Source organism: Podarcis raffonei, chromosome 5, assembly GCF_027172205.1.
Source record: "Podarcis raffonei isolate rPodRaf1 chromosome 5, rPodRaf1.pri, whole genome shotgun sequence".
NCBI lineage: Eukaryota > Metazoa > Chordata > Lepidosauria > Squamata > Lacertidae > Podarcis > Podarcis raffonei.
Window position 1 is genome coordinate 97,070,540 of NC_070606.1, and position 15,833 is coordinate 97,086,372.

Here is a 15,833-nt window from a genome sequence, read left to right on the forward strand (position 1 = left end):
GTTGAAAGGGACCACAAGGGTCATTGAGTCCATAGAATCATAGAATCATAGAGTTGGAAGAGACCACAAGGGCCATCGAGTCCAACCCCCTGCCAAGCAGGAAACACCATCAGAGCACTCCTGACATATGGTTGACAAGCCTCTGCTTAAAGACCTCCAAAGAAGAAGACTCCACCACACTCCTTGGCAGCAAATTCCACTGTCGAACAGCTCTTACTGTCAGGAAGTTCTTCCTAATGTTTAGGTGGAATCTTCTTTCTTGTAGTTTGGATCCATTGCTCCGTGTCCGCTTCTCTGGAGCAGCAGAAAACAACCTTTCTCCCTCCTCTATATGACTATATGAGTCCAACCCCCTGCAATTCAGGAAGCTTTCAAACAAAGTGGGGCCTGATCCCACAACCCTGAGGTTAAGAGTCTCATGCTGTACCAATTCAGCTAGGAAGCCTGCTCTATCTTCCTATATACATAGAAATGTAAGGCTGTCATCACGCAGGGTCCATTGGAGGATTTGTAGTGCCATGTTACAATCCTGGAATTTGGGGCTGGCAAGGGGACAAGCGAGCCTGGCAGTTGCATGGGGTGGAGAGGGGTCGTTTTAGGGGGTCAATGGCTGGGTGATTGGTGAGCAGAGGGAAGCCACACCAAGAAGAAAGTCTATAGAGAAAAGTTTCCCCCCAGCTCTCAGAACACCACAACCTGTGGACATCAGTGAAGCTGAATGCTGGAAGAGTCAGGACAGATTAAAGAAAGTACATCTGTATGATGTGGGATTCAATCTCGCAGGAGGCAGTGATGACCAATGGGTCATTGGCCTGATCAAGCATTAGGAGAAATATTTTAAGTACAAAAAAGTGTTCACTTTTGCTTTGACTTTTCCCTTCCCCTTCTTGCAATTAAGATAGAATTTCTTAGTCACTGTGAACCCAGATAATTTCAAACAGTGATAATTCAAAGAGCCCTGCATGGGGAACCCTCTCTGATTTAATTTCTCATTTGAGATTAAACAATTGGGGGGAGGAGAGCTCCCCTGTTAGCCCCTGGCAGATATCTGTATCCTCTTTCGCTTTGCAGGGATCGTTCATCACTCTCTGCCTTTCTCCCTCACCTGTGTGCCCTTTGTCCTCTCCAGGCTGGACGCCTCTCAGTCCTGATTGCTCCTTGTCTCTGTAGCATTCCTGGCTTAATCACAGCCTCGTAGAATAATATTGGTTCTCTCCCCTCCATAGCTTTTTACATTTTGAATGGGATCCAAGTTGGAGCTTGCAGGCTCATTTCCTACCCGGCGATGTCAGCCGCGCTCGTGCCTCTGACCTTGCACGGAGAATTCAACGTTTCGCACTGGGCCTGAGAATCAAACCATCCATTACATGCAGGCAGCTGTCAGGGTTATGACAGCCATATGCTGAAGCGGGGAGCACTTCTCCCGACCCTTCCCACTGGGTAACGCTACCAGCCTGGCAAGAGAAAGGCTGCTGTAGCTGTGTGGGTCACGCAGAAGAGGAAAAGGGGAGGTTCTACCAAGAAGCAGTAGAACGTTGGCCTGCAAAAAAACCCCAGCAGCAACCCATGCAGGGGTTGTCAACGTGGTGCCCACGGGATGGGCAGTATACCTGCCAGGACCTGCTAGGGTACCTTGTAGAAGGTCTCCATATTCTTTCAGAAACCCGCAGGTTTGCTTTTCCTGCTCAGTTCCTGTTTGCTCTTGGCTCAGCCTCTCCTTCCTTGGACACGCTGCTCCAGAAATGCATCGCAGGATGCCAGGATCAGATACTCAGCCCCCCCTGCCATTCTGAGCAGAGGAGAGGTGCCCAAAGTTTCTTTCTATGAGTGACATGGGGCCTTTCCTCCCTCCTCAGAATGAGGGTGAAGGACCAACCACATCTGCTATTGGGTCCCCGGAGCACAGATTCACACAAAGCGGCAAAACGTCCTTGCAGGTTATTAACAGGATTTAATTTGAAGTGCATATATGCAGAACAAAGGTACAGGGCGATAAGTTCACAACCTGCACACCCAGTCAGGGTGTGCCCCCTTTTTATAGATTTGCAGAATACAATACCACCTGATTTCTTGTGAACCACCTGATTTCTTGTAAACCGAAAGTTATGGCAACTTCCTATGTTCTTACATGGGCTTGCCCCCCCCCTTTCCTTCCTGCACCAGCCTCTCCACACCATGAACCTCGACACGTGTTCACATGTAAAACATGTGATTTATACTAATAGCAATAAGATGGGGCTTTGTCTCCTGCGTTACCCTCCTCCCTTTCAACTCGCCTCCTTGTCTTCAGTCTCCCCCCGTCTGGGGCCACAATAGCACCCATTCAACTTTGCTCTTATCTTTTACCCGCCTAAGCCAGACATTCCAAAGAGAGGCCCATTTTACTGTAACATTTAAGCAACAGAAAAAACCCTGTCCCTCTGGCTGGTGTAGAAACCTCCCTCCTTTGGGATAATATAGAGCAATATTGTAATATGCCCCTTCAAGGGGAGCCTTGCACCCGCTGTTTGGTGGTCCTGTCCCTTGCTCTGTTCTTTTAGACTTAGGCCCCGGGGTTGCCACCTTTGTTCTAGCAAAATACAGGACAGGATGGAGGGGGCGGGGGTGGGCGATTTCCCCCCTACACCTGGTGCCGAAATGACTTCAAAGCATCCATTGCAATCTATTGCAGCCTAACCGGATGACCCTTTTGCAATTTGTCACACACACCTACGCACACGAATTTCTAAATCTGCCTGTCCTTTGCTACCCAGAACTTCAACACATGACCTGACACGCACATGCAGTACTGTGCGACAATACATGCAGGCCAAAAAATAAGTGTGTGGGGGGGATATTCTGCTGAGGGGACAAGCTTTGTTCCACATGCTAAATTTCTGACAGAAAAGAAAATATTAGGGGGTGGGAGGAGGGCAAGACTTGTGGAGAGCTACTGGGAATCAGAGAATCAGAGAATCGCAGAATTGGAAGGGACCCCGAGGGTCATCTAGTCCAACCCGCTTAATGCAGGAATCTCAACAAAAGCATGCAGGACAGATGGCCACCCAACCTCTGCTTTACAACCTCCAAGGAAGGAGAGTCCACAACCTCCCATTCCTCTGTCAAACAGCTCTTACTGACAGAAAGTTCTTCCCAATGTTTAGTTGGAATCTCCTTTGTTGTAACTTGAAGCCATTGGTTCGAGTCCTACCCTCCAGAGCAGGAGAAAACAAGCTTGCTCCATCTTTCCTGCGACAGCCTTTCAGATATTTGGCTCTCCCATCTCCTCTCAGTCTCCTCTTGTCCAGGCTAAACATACCCAGCTCCTTCAACCGCTCCTCACCAGGCTTGGCTTCTCCCCCACCCTCCTCTCTCAAATATCATGTAGATAATGACCATGTTCAGAATTGGGGCTTCTGGGCTACACTGACACAAAACCGCTTGTTTCTAGAGTGCTCTCTGAGGGATGGAGTCCGGTGCTCCCAGGCTGCAGCTCTGTGGACGGGTGCCTTAACCCAGCCGGAGCACTCAGAGAACTGGAAGCGACAACACAAAAGCCTTGCCCTTCCAGCTTGACGATTCTATGGTTCTGTGACGTGGCCCAAATTGCAGACATGCAAGCACAATCACCGCATACCCTACAACATTTCTCTTATGAAAATAGGGACATCCTGTTCTATAATAATAACTTTACTAATTTACTAATTTACCCATCTGACTGGGTTGCTCCAGCCACTCTGAGCGGCTTCCAACACATATAAAAACATAATTCATTGGGTCCCAAATGCCTTGGTACTCAGACATTTTGGCTCCTGAACACTGCAAACCTGGAAGTGAGTGTTCCAGTTTGCGAATGTTCTTTGCAACCCGAACGTCCAACGGGTCTTCCGCGGCTTCCAATTGGCTGCAGGAGCTTCCTGCAGCCAATCAGAAGCCGTGCTTGGGTTTCTGAATGTTTTGGAAGTCGAACGGACTTCCGGAATGGATTCCGTTTGACTTCCAAGGTACGGCTGTAAAACAATAAACATTTTTTTAAAACGTTCCCTAAGCAGGGCTTCCTTCAGAGAGCTCAGATAACTGCATACCCCCCAACATTTCTCCAGTGAAAATAGGAACACGCTAAGGAAAACCGAGACACTCTGGGATCAAATGAGAAACTGGCACGGCTCCTGTAAATCTAGGTTTGCACCTGGAAAACAGGAACACTTGGCGGGTCTCTCACTGCCAACCCTTTAGAGGAACCCAAGACCCGTCTAAGGTCCTCAAGACCTCATTTCCCAGAGCTCAAAGCAAGTGAGGCCAACAAAGCGATCTGAATAAATCAATTATTTCAGGGCATCTGACTGGTCTTGTGATTGATTCTTCCTGGCAACAAGCTGCCGCCACCATTAGCTGATTGTTTCTTGAGAGGGGAGGCTTTTGTCTGAATAGCATCCCGTGGTGGGGAAGAAGGATTTGAAGGTGGGGAGGGAGGAGGGGGCTCAGTGGGGCTTGTCAGCTAGCAAGGAATATTGGGCTTGAGATCCCCACCTGTTCCTTTGTGTGCAGGCGAATACATCCGCCTTTCGAGTTCCTTACTAGAGGGAAAGACTTCCTGGTGCAGGTGTTCCTCTGAATAGAATACAGTGGTACCTCAGTTTAAGTACTTAATTCGTTCCAGAGATCCGTTCTCAACCTGAAACTGTTCTTAACCTGAAGCACCACTTTAGCTAATGGGGCCTCCTGCTGCTGCCGCGCCACCAGAGCACAATTTCTGTTCTTATCCTGAAGCAAAGTTCTAAACCTGAAGTACTATTTCTGGGTTACCAGAGTGTGTAACCTGAAGTGTATGTAACCCGAGGTACCACTGTAAGTGTGTTTATTGCCCTGACGGGTATTTACTGAGGACTTGGTGCAGCATGCAAGTTTTCCCACAGCATCCACGCAACATGATCCTCATCAAAATGTCTTCCCATTTCAGTTTCCCATTTAAATCCAGATGTACCATTTCAATGGACAAATCTGACATTAAAAAAACAAACAATAATTTGGGGTGGCATTCTCATCAGGATGATGTCCTGTGGCTACTGCAAAAAACAAAAAAAGCATTGCATTCACGAGTAGCATCAAGTCCACAATAAACTTAACATATGGAACCCTTCTAAATTATGAAACAACTATATAATTTCAATCATGAATATTTGAAAAAAAGACAGAGTAAAAAAAAAAAGATGTAGCTTCTGAGCTTGAACAGAGTGCTTTCCCCTATGCATTAAGTAGACTGCTTAGGTATAATTTTGTTTAAGTGGTATATAAATCTTTCTAAATAAATTTTTTAAAATAGTTGTAACTTCCTCATGTGCGAAACTATTTGGCCATAGATTTTTAATAATAATAACAACAACAACATATTATTTATACCCCGCCCATATGGCTGGGCCTCCCCAGCCACTCTGGGCATCCAAAAAATATTAAAATACTGTAATATATCAAACATTAAAAGCTTCCCTAAACAGGGCTGCCTTCAGATGTTACAGCATACTCAAAAAACTTTTACAGCATACTCAAAAAACTGGTAGCCTCTGAACATTTGCAGAGTGCCATTTCCCTGTGCATTGATGAGATGCAACCTGCTATGCCTTTAAAAACTGGCAAGGGTGCTAGGCATTTGAAGCAAAACACACGCACAAAGAAATGGTAAATCCTGAGCATGTGCAGAGTGCCTTCTCCTGCACAATGATTAGATGCTCCCCACCCCTATGCAAACCATTCCGCCATCTATTGTACTGTCCCAAAACTCAGCAGCCCGATCCCGTAATCCATTCTCCCACCAGATTATTAAGAATCTCCTCTGCCTGTGATCATTAGGTCTCATTTTTCATGGTCATTATTTGAGCCCTCGAGAGGATAAAGTAGGGCACGGACAGGAGCACATTTAAATCTGTGATTTGGGCGCAGGCTGGACAAGGGGCTTAGACCCCAGCACCTCTCCTTTCAGAAACTAAGCATCAGCGGCCAGTCATCTCTGCATCTCTAGAGAAGCACCTCCCGCAACCAGCAGAGAAGGAGCGAGAGGCTGGAGCACAGGAAATGAAAATATCTTGGAGAGGAAAGAGGGCAAAGGGCCCAGAGATGAGTGGAAAAGGCACGTAGATATGATAAAATTGGCCAGAAGTGTAGCCTTCTTAGACTTTACCGACTGGTGGGGTCTGCGTTGCTCCCGGACAGGAGGAAGGAAGTCAAATGACACTGTTTGTTTCAGAGAAAGAGTTTATTCTGCTCTCCAGATAGCAGAAGGCATTTGCGTGGTCAGTCCACAGCAAGTCCAAAGAAATGAGAAATTTCATGCAGTATATATATCCTCCAGGCACCCTCTCCCCCCTTCCCCAGGAATCCAAACACGTCAGCTTATACACGTAAGTTGACATCCATGACCATAAACAGATATTCCTGTTCTGGTATTCCTTACCATAAAAGGTTCTTCCTGTTCCTATACTCTTATCTTGGGGCAGGAGGTCACCAACTAAGAACACTCCTGGCACCGTTCCCGGACAAGGTCTGTGCATCATTGTGGTCAGGAAGTAAGATAAGACCCAGATGTGTCATCCCTGCTCCACTTTGGAATGGACAAGGCCATTCATTAGGCGTCACGAACTGATAAAGGAGAGAGCTTTGAGCACTTGTTTATACAGCTGGGTTTTGGCTCAAGAGCTCAAGTTAAAGCACTTTAGAAATGCTCCCTTGGAGAAGGAAAAATGCGGATTTGGGGGCCCGTTTCAGACTGACTGCCCAGTCAGGTTTTAGGTTTTGGAAACCCATCCCTTCAGAAGAAGAACTGGATTCAGGGGAGGCTGAGGCCTCCAAGTATGGCTGGTCAGATGTCACCAGACCCAGTGGAAGATGCTCCCCTCCACTGTTAAGAGGTAGGATCAAGGCCGGCTGAAGACATTTTGCTGCCTGAGGCAAAGAACAAAAAGCACCCACCCACCCATTTCACAGAGAGCGGGCTAACGGAACTGACTACTAAATTCTATTTCAGTGCTAGTAATGGTGTAGATATAAAAGTGGTGGGCGAGTTGCATGACACACAACTCTCTTCTCTAACCGAAAGTTGTGGTCCAGGAACTCAGGATGAAGAACTGAGAGGCACCGCCACCTCCCAGTATATGCCGCCTGAGGCAGTCATCTCGCTCTGCCTAAGGGTAGGACCGGCCCTGGGCAGAATGAATCACGGGCAAAAGAAGGAATCCTTTTCTCTTCCTTGCCTGCACCACCGTTTCCATATTGCTGCAGTTCCCCTTCTGCCAGAAGCAATGTTATTAATCTCATGGCCATCCTCAGCAAGAACAGTCAATGGGAATGGAAGATGGGAACTGTAGTTCAGCAATATCTAGTGGGCTGAAGTTCCCCACCTGTGCTGCAAGTTTTGCATGGACATGGCCATAGGATGGGAAGAAAGAGGACCCCTCACTCCTCTGTGCCTGACATATTTTCTCTCTACCTCAACAGATTGATCAAGATGGTCTGACGTTGTCCGAGAGGACCCTCTACCTGGGACAGGATGAGGAGAGCGAAAAGGTGAGTGAAAAGGGTGAACACACAGGTAAATATTAAGCTGGGGGAATTTAAAATATATGAATCCCTGTGGACCCACAGGTGTGGGTAAAGAACAAAATAATCAACTGGGTGCCTGGGTTCAAAACTGCAGGTCTTGCACACTGTAGGGTCATCTGCTCCAACCCCTTGCAAGGCAGGAATCTTTTCCGCAACATGAAACTCGAACCCATGACCTGGAGCCAGACATCGGCATATACTGGTGGCATGGAATGACAGTGTTCCTCAGTATTTGCATAAGAAATAAAATCATGCTGTATCTCAGGAAAATGGCCATTCAAGCTCTGCCCATTTAGCTTGTCAAATGCCTTTTCAAGAAGGACCGTTCGACCAAACCCAGCCTGCTAATTCCTTCGTCCCTTTGCAGATCTTGGCTGCCTATCGCATCTTCATGGAGAGGCTGTTGAGTCTGCTGGGCGCTGAGAACGTGGAGCAGAAAGCCAGCGAGATTCTGCAGCTGGAGCAAAGGCTGGCCAATGTGAGTCTGCCATTCCTCTTCTCCTTTCTGAAGGTGGAGGCGGGGCTGGAGAGGAAAAATAAATGAGGGGTGGGGTCCAGGGCTGGCCATTCCTGGAAGAGGCAGCCTGTGTCGGATCATACCCCAGCAGTGAACTTCTGGAGCAATTCGTAGCCCCGAGGAGGGATTGGGGAGGAATTTGTTTTGGTTTGCATTTCGCTGAGAGCTTAGCCGATCTGAAACAATGTGCAAACTGGAACATGGTGTTCCTTTAGCATTTGCATTTGCACATTGCTGAATTTTGCAGCACACTTCTCCAGCCAAATAGTGTGCAGGAAAATACAGCTGGTAACAGGGAGTATGCCTAAAATGTGCATTTATCCATGAAAATAGTGCATGGAGATATGCGTTATTTTGGAGGGAATTGCTTGCAATGTCAGGGGACATAGTGACAAATCTTTGTGAGAATTTTTTAAAAGTAAGGTCGCAAACCAATGCAGAAACGTGGCAAGCTTGAACTTATGATGGTAAAAGTTAGAAATGGAGAGTGAAATTGACAGATTCATCCACCCCTAGTTCTGAGTCGCAGGGGCAGAGCTCACCTGGGGCAATGCTGATTGTCCCAGGGGAGCTGCTACACCTGTCCACCTTTAGTTCCCACCTGCCGGCCCTAAACAATCTCCTGTGAGCACATGCTGGAGGGAAATGAGATGAATGTGGGGGTCACATGGGGCAAGATGCTGAGTCGTTTGTATCTCACAGGTTTTCAGATTTGCTGTGAAACTCTGAAGCTCTCCTTACCTGCACTTAAAATGTGAGATTATAGCTGACAATTCTGAGGGTGTTTGGGGTTTGCGTTTTGCATTAAAACACAATCCAACTGGCACATGCAAACTACCTAGCTGTCATCTCTTTTCCCTAGAGAATCCTGGGAAATGTAGTTCCCTAAAGAGAGGACTGAGATCTCTAACATCACTCTTGCCTAGCTGCCATTTCCAGGATTCTTGGGGGTGGGCTTTTTCTGTTTCTTTCCTATTACATTTATACCCACCTTCCCTCTTGAAAGACCTACATTGGCTCCCAGTACGTTTCCGAGCACAATTCAAAGTGTTGGTGCTGACCTTTAAAGCCCTAAACGGCCTCGGTCCAGTATATCTGAAGGAGCGTCTCCTCCCCCATCGTTCTGCCCGGACACTGAGGTCCAGCTCCGAGGGCCTTCTGGTGGTTCCCTCACTGCGAGAGGCCAAGTTACAGGGAACCAGGCAGAGGGCCTTCTCGGTGGTGGCCCCCGCCCTGTGGAACGCCCTCCCATCAGATGTCAAAGCGATAAACATCTACCTGACATTCAGAAGACATCTGAAGGCAGCCCTGTTCAGGGAAGTTTTTAATATGTGACATTTTAGTGTATTTTTCATCTTTGTTGGAAGCCGCCCAGAGTGGCTGGGGAAACCCAGCCAGATGGGCAGGGTACAAATAAATTATTATTATTATTAATGGCTCAAGACAGTGTATGTGGCTCTTCCTGCTCCCCCTTTTATCCTCATGACAACCTGCAAGGTAAGTTAGGATACAGAACCACCCCTCCTGTTTCCTCTCCCATTTCTCAGATCACGGTCTCCGAGTATGACGACCTGCGCAGGGACATCAACTCCATGTACAACAAGGTGACCCTGGGAGAACTACAGCGCATCACACCTCATGTAGGTTTGCAGTTGTATTGGGCCACTTTCCACCTCCGGGAGAGAGCAGTTGGAAGAAATGAGAGGCGTTTTGTGACCCCACTGGTTCATTCCACCCATGGGTCCTGCATTCCACACACATGGGCTGTGCATTCCACAAAAGGGAATGCGTTCTACACATGGGTGATGCATTCCACTCATGTGCCATGCATTCCACTCATGGGTGATGCATTCCACTCGTGGGCCATGCATTCCACTTATGGATCATGCATTCCACTCCTTTGTCATGCATTCCGCACACAGGTCATGCATTCCACTCCATGGGCCATGGAGGTCTGGTCCATGACTGATACAATCAAGCTCCCACTTCTTTAACTGGAGGGTTCAACCCACCTTGACACAGTCTTTATAGACCACGCCATAGCCCCGCCCCTTAGTCAATCAGGAGCCCAGGCTCCCCTGGGTCCTAGCTCTGCTCCTCTCTCTATCAACTCCAAAATGGCTGGATTTGGTTACAGCCGCTTGCTGCCTGTTCCGTATGACAGTGATAGGGAACCTGTGGTCCTCCAGGTGTTGCTGGACTCCAGCTCCCAGCAGGAATGATGGGAATTGTAGTCCATCAATATCTGGACTACATTCACCATCCCCGTCATGCACAGAATGAACAGTAAAAAAACAAAAAGAAAACCCAGTGATACTCAGAAAGAACTGGTCAAAAGGACAGAAGTTACTTGTTGTTTACTGCTGTAACAATTGTTTTTTCAAAATTTATCTTCCGTACCATGAAAATAGATAAAAACAGTATATATATATATAAAAAGGACAGAAATGGGATACATTCTGGGAAGCTCTTATTTTTAATCTCCAGTTCAAATGGAAGAGGCTCCTTGACAGAATATTCCATGACAATTTTTCCGAGGATGAGGAGGTGGTTCTGCTGGCCACGGACTACATGCAGAGGGTGTCTGAGCTTATCCACACCACACCTATCAGGTAAGGATGTGGCCGAGAGGAAGCCGGCTTGCTATCTCTCAGCCTGGCCTACCTCACAGGGCTGTTGCTCGCAAGGCCGACCTACGGGAGTGAAACTAACTGGTTGGGAAGTCTCCTTGCTGCAATTCAATGCCCACAGAAAACTGCATGGATCCAGTTTTCCCTCCACCCTTGATCTCTGGAGTCCCAGAAAGACAATAGTCGCCTCAGGCTATGCACAGAAGATCTCCTGCATACAGGATGCCGTGTGCCACTGCGCACCAGTTTGCAAAAGGTGTTTCGTGGTGGTTCTTGCTGGCCGCTCCTTTTGCTGGTTTTAATTGGACCTTTAGCCTCATTACGGTCCACAATTTGCTGTGCTTTCCTAAGCCCAGATTATACATTTAGCAAAACAAAACAATTAGTCCTTTTTTTAAATGATATTTATTGGGGGAAATTTTTTTTTTAATTACACACACACAAAGAAAAAACAAGACAGAAAAATAAAAAGAAAAAATAAAACCATCATTCTCAGATTCTCCACTTTCAATACCTTCTTTCTTTGACCTCCTCCTCCCTTTTCTTGTATCTTGATTAATAATAATCTCAGCAAATCCTTTCCTTAATTCATAATATTCTGTCATTACATTACCTTAATCTATTTTCATCTTATCATATAAAAAACCTTGAAGTTTAAAACTTAAATCTTATTTTTACCAACTTCTCCTAACCATAACATTCTTACCTAATTCTTTAGACATTTTTACAAGAGCCAAGTAATTTCATTTCAACATTTTTCTAACATTCATCAATTTTATAGAACAATCCTAATGATTAAAAAAAGGGGAAAAAAACAATCTTCATCCAGCGTCCCTTCCTCCTGGTCCCGGGTTTTGTCAGTTCTTTTTGTCCTACTTATCTAGCACATTAACCTGGTAATCTTATATCCGAGGCCCTCAAGTCTCTTCCATGTCCCTTCCGCAGCTCTTCTTCATATTTTCCTTTCATTCGTGGGAATTCCAGCTTAGTAATGCTTTGGACCCTTTTCAACAGCTCAGCCCCTTTTCCATAGACCAGACTGGACTCCATATGGTATTTAAAAACATGTTCCAGATTCCCTCCAAAATTGAGAGCCCCCACAGCTCCAGACATCTGACGGGCCATTGCCAGACTCAAGATGTCCAAATCTCCCTGTATAGGGGGGGTCTATCCAGCCCCCCATTTCCAAACCTAACCAAACTTTATCTTTCCAAGTCTGGTTTTTTCCAAGTTCATTTGTCAAATCCAAAAATTTATGTTCCTGCTGGGCCGCTGCTCCCTCCATCTCTGGCGCCCAAGATTCAGCAACATCCTCTTCTTTCAGTTGTTCTGTCGTGGCACACTCCTGTTTTAGTTCCTGGGTGGGCTCCATATAATTTCCCACTACCTGTTCAAAAGTTCCGGCCGCATTAGTCATTAAATCCGTCTTCTGGCTTAACTGATCCAATAGGGCATTTATTTTACAGAGAGCACCAAACAGTGCTTCTGAGGACATTGTCCTGCAAGGTCACAAATCCTTTCCCACGGTTGTAATCTGAGGCCGCTGCAAGTTCCCAGGAATTAGTTACAATTTCACAGTCCCCCTCTAGGGGGAAAGCTTCTAGTTGTTCTTTCTTTTGATAACAATAGTTTCTTTTTAAAGATATTTTGTCCATATTTGTTCTTTTAAAATGCGAAAGGAAACAATGGAATCACTATGTTTCTCTTCTCTTAACTATCTGTCAGAGGCATTTGTTTCTGGTCAATGAGCTTCAAACGTCAATTCTGACACCCCGCTCCAGGATCAGGACGGTGGAAAATTACTTTGCATTTAAACTCGCTTCTGCAGGTTTAAACAGCTCAAAAAAAGGACCCCCCTTCTCCTCCTGCTGCTGAAGGGGGGTTCAGCGATTTTAAATGATGAAAGCCAATCCTTTGAAAGTGATTTTCAAAGCTCTAGTTTACGTTGTCTTGGCTTTGTTCTGGCTACAAGAAAACGGAAGGCTGACTTCCTGTTTAGACCTTCCCGTTTCAATATCAAATTAGGGTAAATTTTAAGTCCAAATTCCTTTCTATTTCGCCAGTTCTTAGTTAAAGTCCAAATGTTCAATCTTTCAGTACTCACGGGTGGTTATTTTAGATGCCAAATTGTCCCAGGAAGAAGGCAGCGCTCTCCGGCAGCGGCTATGCGGCTTCGCTCCGCAGAAAAAGCAATTGACTCACAGCACCGCGCCACTTCCCCCTCGTCGCTTCGGAGCCCATTAGTGGGTTCCTTTGCGGGTTGGGGGGGCGCTAAGGGTGCCCGCCGAGTCCCACGGTCACAGGCTTCATCCGCCTGTGATTTCCAGAAGGGTCCCCGCTTCGCCGTAGCGGAAAAGACTCGTTTCATGCAGAGCTGGTCCCTCCAAGTCGGAGGGAGTCCGCCATTGCCGATGGCGCCACCTTTTTTTCCACACTGCCACTTCAGAGTGCCAGGGCGTGGCTTTCCGTATCTGAATGCTCCCCACCGTTTTCCAAATGATGTGAACTCATTTCCCTGATACGCTAGCTTTCTACATGCAAGGTGGTCCTGCTGGTGGACGACTAAGGTGTTGCAGCTGGAAAAATGATTTTGCCGCATATGAAAGCATGGGCCTCTAAGGGAAAGAGAGGGAAATGAGGCTTATATGGGGTCCTTACTTCCCCTCACTCCACCGGACCAGGATATGCTGCATCCGAGCCCCCTCCTAAACCGGTTTGCGCTCCTTCTGCTGCAGGATCCTCCACAACTACATGCTGTGGCGCATTGCGGTGGTGCTGAGCGAGCATCTCTCGACGCCCTTCCGAGACGCCATCCACGAGCTTGCCAAGGAGATGGAGGGGGCTGAGAAGCAGATGGAGCTGGGGAAAGTGTGCTTGAGCCAGGCCAACAAGCACTTTGGGATGGCTTTGGGCGCTCTCTTTGTGGAGGAATACTTCTCTTCTGCCAGCAAGGCCAAGGTAGGAGCCAGCGCAAGATGGCGGACGGTGGGCGGGCAGGGTTCTGATTGGGTAGGGGAAAATGCATTCTGGGAGTTTCCAGAGGTGGGAAAACTTTTCTAGCCTGAGGGCCGTATTCAGCCTTCTGAGGGCCACTTTCCAGTGGTGGGTGGGGCTGGGGCCCAAAGAGGGCGTAGCAATGACTTGCCCGCAGACTGTCTCACCAGAGTGGTGCATGCTCTGGCAATCTCCCCCTTGGACTACTACAATGCGCTCTATGCGGGGCTACCTTTGAAGGTGACTTTGAAACTGCAATTAATCCAGAATGCGGCAGCTAGACTGGTGACTGGGATCAGCCGTCAGGACCATTTAACACCAGTCCTAAAGGAACTTCATTGGATCCCAGTACATATCCGAGCACAATTCAAAGTGTTGGTGCTGACCTTGAAAGCCCTAAATGACCTCGGTCCAGTATACCTGAAGGAGCGTCTCCACCCCCATCGTTCAGCCCGGACACTGAGATCCAGCTCCGAGGGCCTTCTAGTGGTGAAGCTACAGGGAACCAGGCAGAGGGCCTTCTTGGTGGTGGCGCCCACCCTGTGGAACGCCCTCCCATCAGATGTCAAGGAGAAGTTTTTAAATGGTTAATGTTTTATTAAGTTTTTGTGTGTGCTGGAAGCTGCCTCAATTGGCTGGGGCAACCCAATCAAATGGGCAGGGTATAAGTACAATAAGTTGCTGTTGCTGCTGCTATTATTATTGTTGTTGTTGTTGTTGTTGAATAAAGGTAAAGGTAAAGGTAAAGGTACCCCTACCCGTACGGGCCAGTCTTGACAGACTCTGGGGTTGTGCGCCCATCTCACTCAAGAGGCCGGGGGCCAGCGCTGTCTGGAGACACTTCCAGGTCACGTGGCCAGCGTGACATCGCTGCTCTGGCAAGCCAGAGCCGCACACGGAAACGCCGTTTACCTTCCCGCTGGTAAGCGGTCCCTATTTATCTACTTGCACCCGGAGGTGCTTTCGAACTGCTAGGTTGGCAGGCACTGGGACCGAGCAGCGGGAGCGCACCCCGCCGCGGGGATTCGAACCGCCGACCTTGCGATCAGCAAGCCCTAGGCGCTGAGGCTTTTACCCACAGCGCCACCCGCGTCCTTGTTGTTGAATAGGATGTCTCTATTTTCACTGGAGGAATGTTGGAGGGCATGCTGTGCTAACTTTGACATCAGTAATAATATAAAGAGCTCCAACGAGATGCAAGCATTCGAGATCTAAATTGGAACTTGACAATGCGGCCTACCATCCATCTTTGCTGGCAGAATCAAAGGCAGCTTTCAAGTCAATAAAGGCCATGATCAAAGCCCTGCTTGTTCTTCTGGAAAAAACATTGTTTGCCTTGGCCTAAGCCTCTGATCGATAGAGAAGGAACTTAGCATACACTTCAGACACAATGCTATCTATTAAACCGATTGGTCTGTAGTTACTGATCTGTTGTTGTTTTTTATTGCCTTTCTCGTAAATGTTCGTTGGCAGAAAGAAAGCAGATTTTGTTGGCCTTTCCTGCCCATCAGTGGGGAGTAAAGCAGACGTCTCAGGGGTTTTGAAGCACTGTGCGGGGCTCATTGCAACCCCTGTACTGTGCTTTGACGTCCCAGCAAAATATCTTGGGCTAGCCTTGGGTTGCTGGGTCTTCCCCACATCTCTTTGCCCTGAATTGCTTGGAGAATGGCGTGTGTCTTCTGTGTTCACTCATGCCACCTTGGGCAACTTCCTTTGAGCAGGTGCAGCAGCTGGTGGAAGACATCAAACACATCTTGGACCGTCGACTGGAAGAATTGGACTGGATGGATGAGGAGACACGGCGGGCGGCTAGAGCCAAGGTAGGCAGCCGGCGAGGGGCAGGGCTGTGTGGGGAGGAACCGAAGAAGAATCTACCCAGACCCAGAAGCCACACCCTGAGCATTGTGCCCTAGAGGTCAAGAAAGGGCTAGGCCAGCCATAGGCAAACTCCGGCCCTCCAGATGTTTGGGACTACAATTCCCATTGTCCCTGACCACTGGTCTTGTTAGCTAGGGATGATGGGAACTGTAGTCCTAAACATCTGGAGGGCCGGAGTTTGCCTATGCCTGGGCTAGGCATATCAGCTCCTTTGTGAGATGATAAAGGGCCCAGAAACTAAG

General features: G+C 47.7%; 1 protein-coding gene across 3 annotated transcripts in view; it reads left to right on the forward strand.

Annotated features, from left to right (window-relative positions):
* ECEL1 (endothelin converting enzyme like 1) overlaps window positions 1-15,833 on the forward strand; it is a 54,894-nt gene that overhangs the window by 19,015 nt on the left and 20,046 nt on the right. For all 3 annotated transcript variants that reach the window (XM_053390827.1, XM_053390824.1, XM_053390825.1), the window contains exons 3-8: window positions 7,468-7,536; window positions 7,940-8,050; window positions 9,637-9,729; window positions 10,577-10,701; window positions 13,455-13,677; window positions 15,435-15,533. In XM_053390827.1, the coding sequence (XP_053246802.1) occupies window positions 7,468-7,536; window positions 7,940-8,050; window positions 9,637-9,729; window positions 10,577-10,701; window positions 13,455-13,677; window positions 15,435-15,533 (720 nt within the window). The remainder of the gene's footprint in view (window positions 1-7,467; window positions 7,537-7,939; window positions 8,051-9,636; window positions 9,730-10,576; window positions 10,702-13,454; window positions 13,678-15,434; window positions 15,534-15,833) is intronic.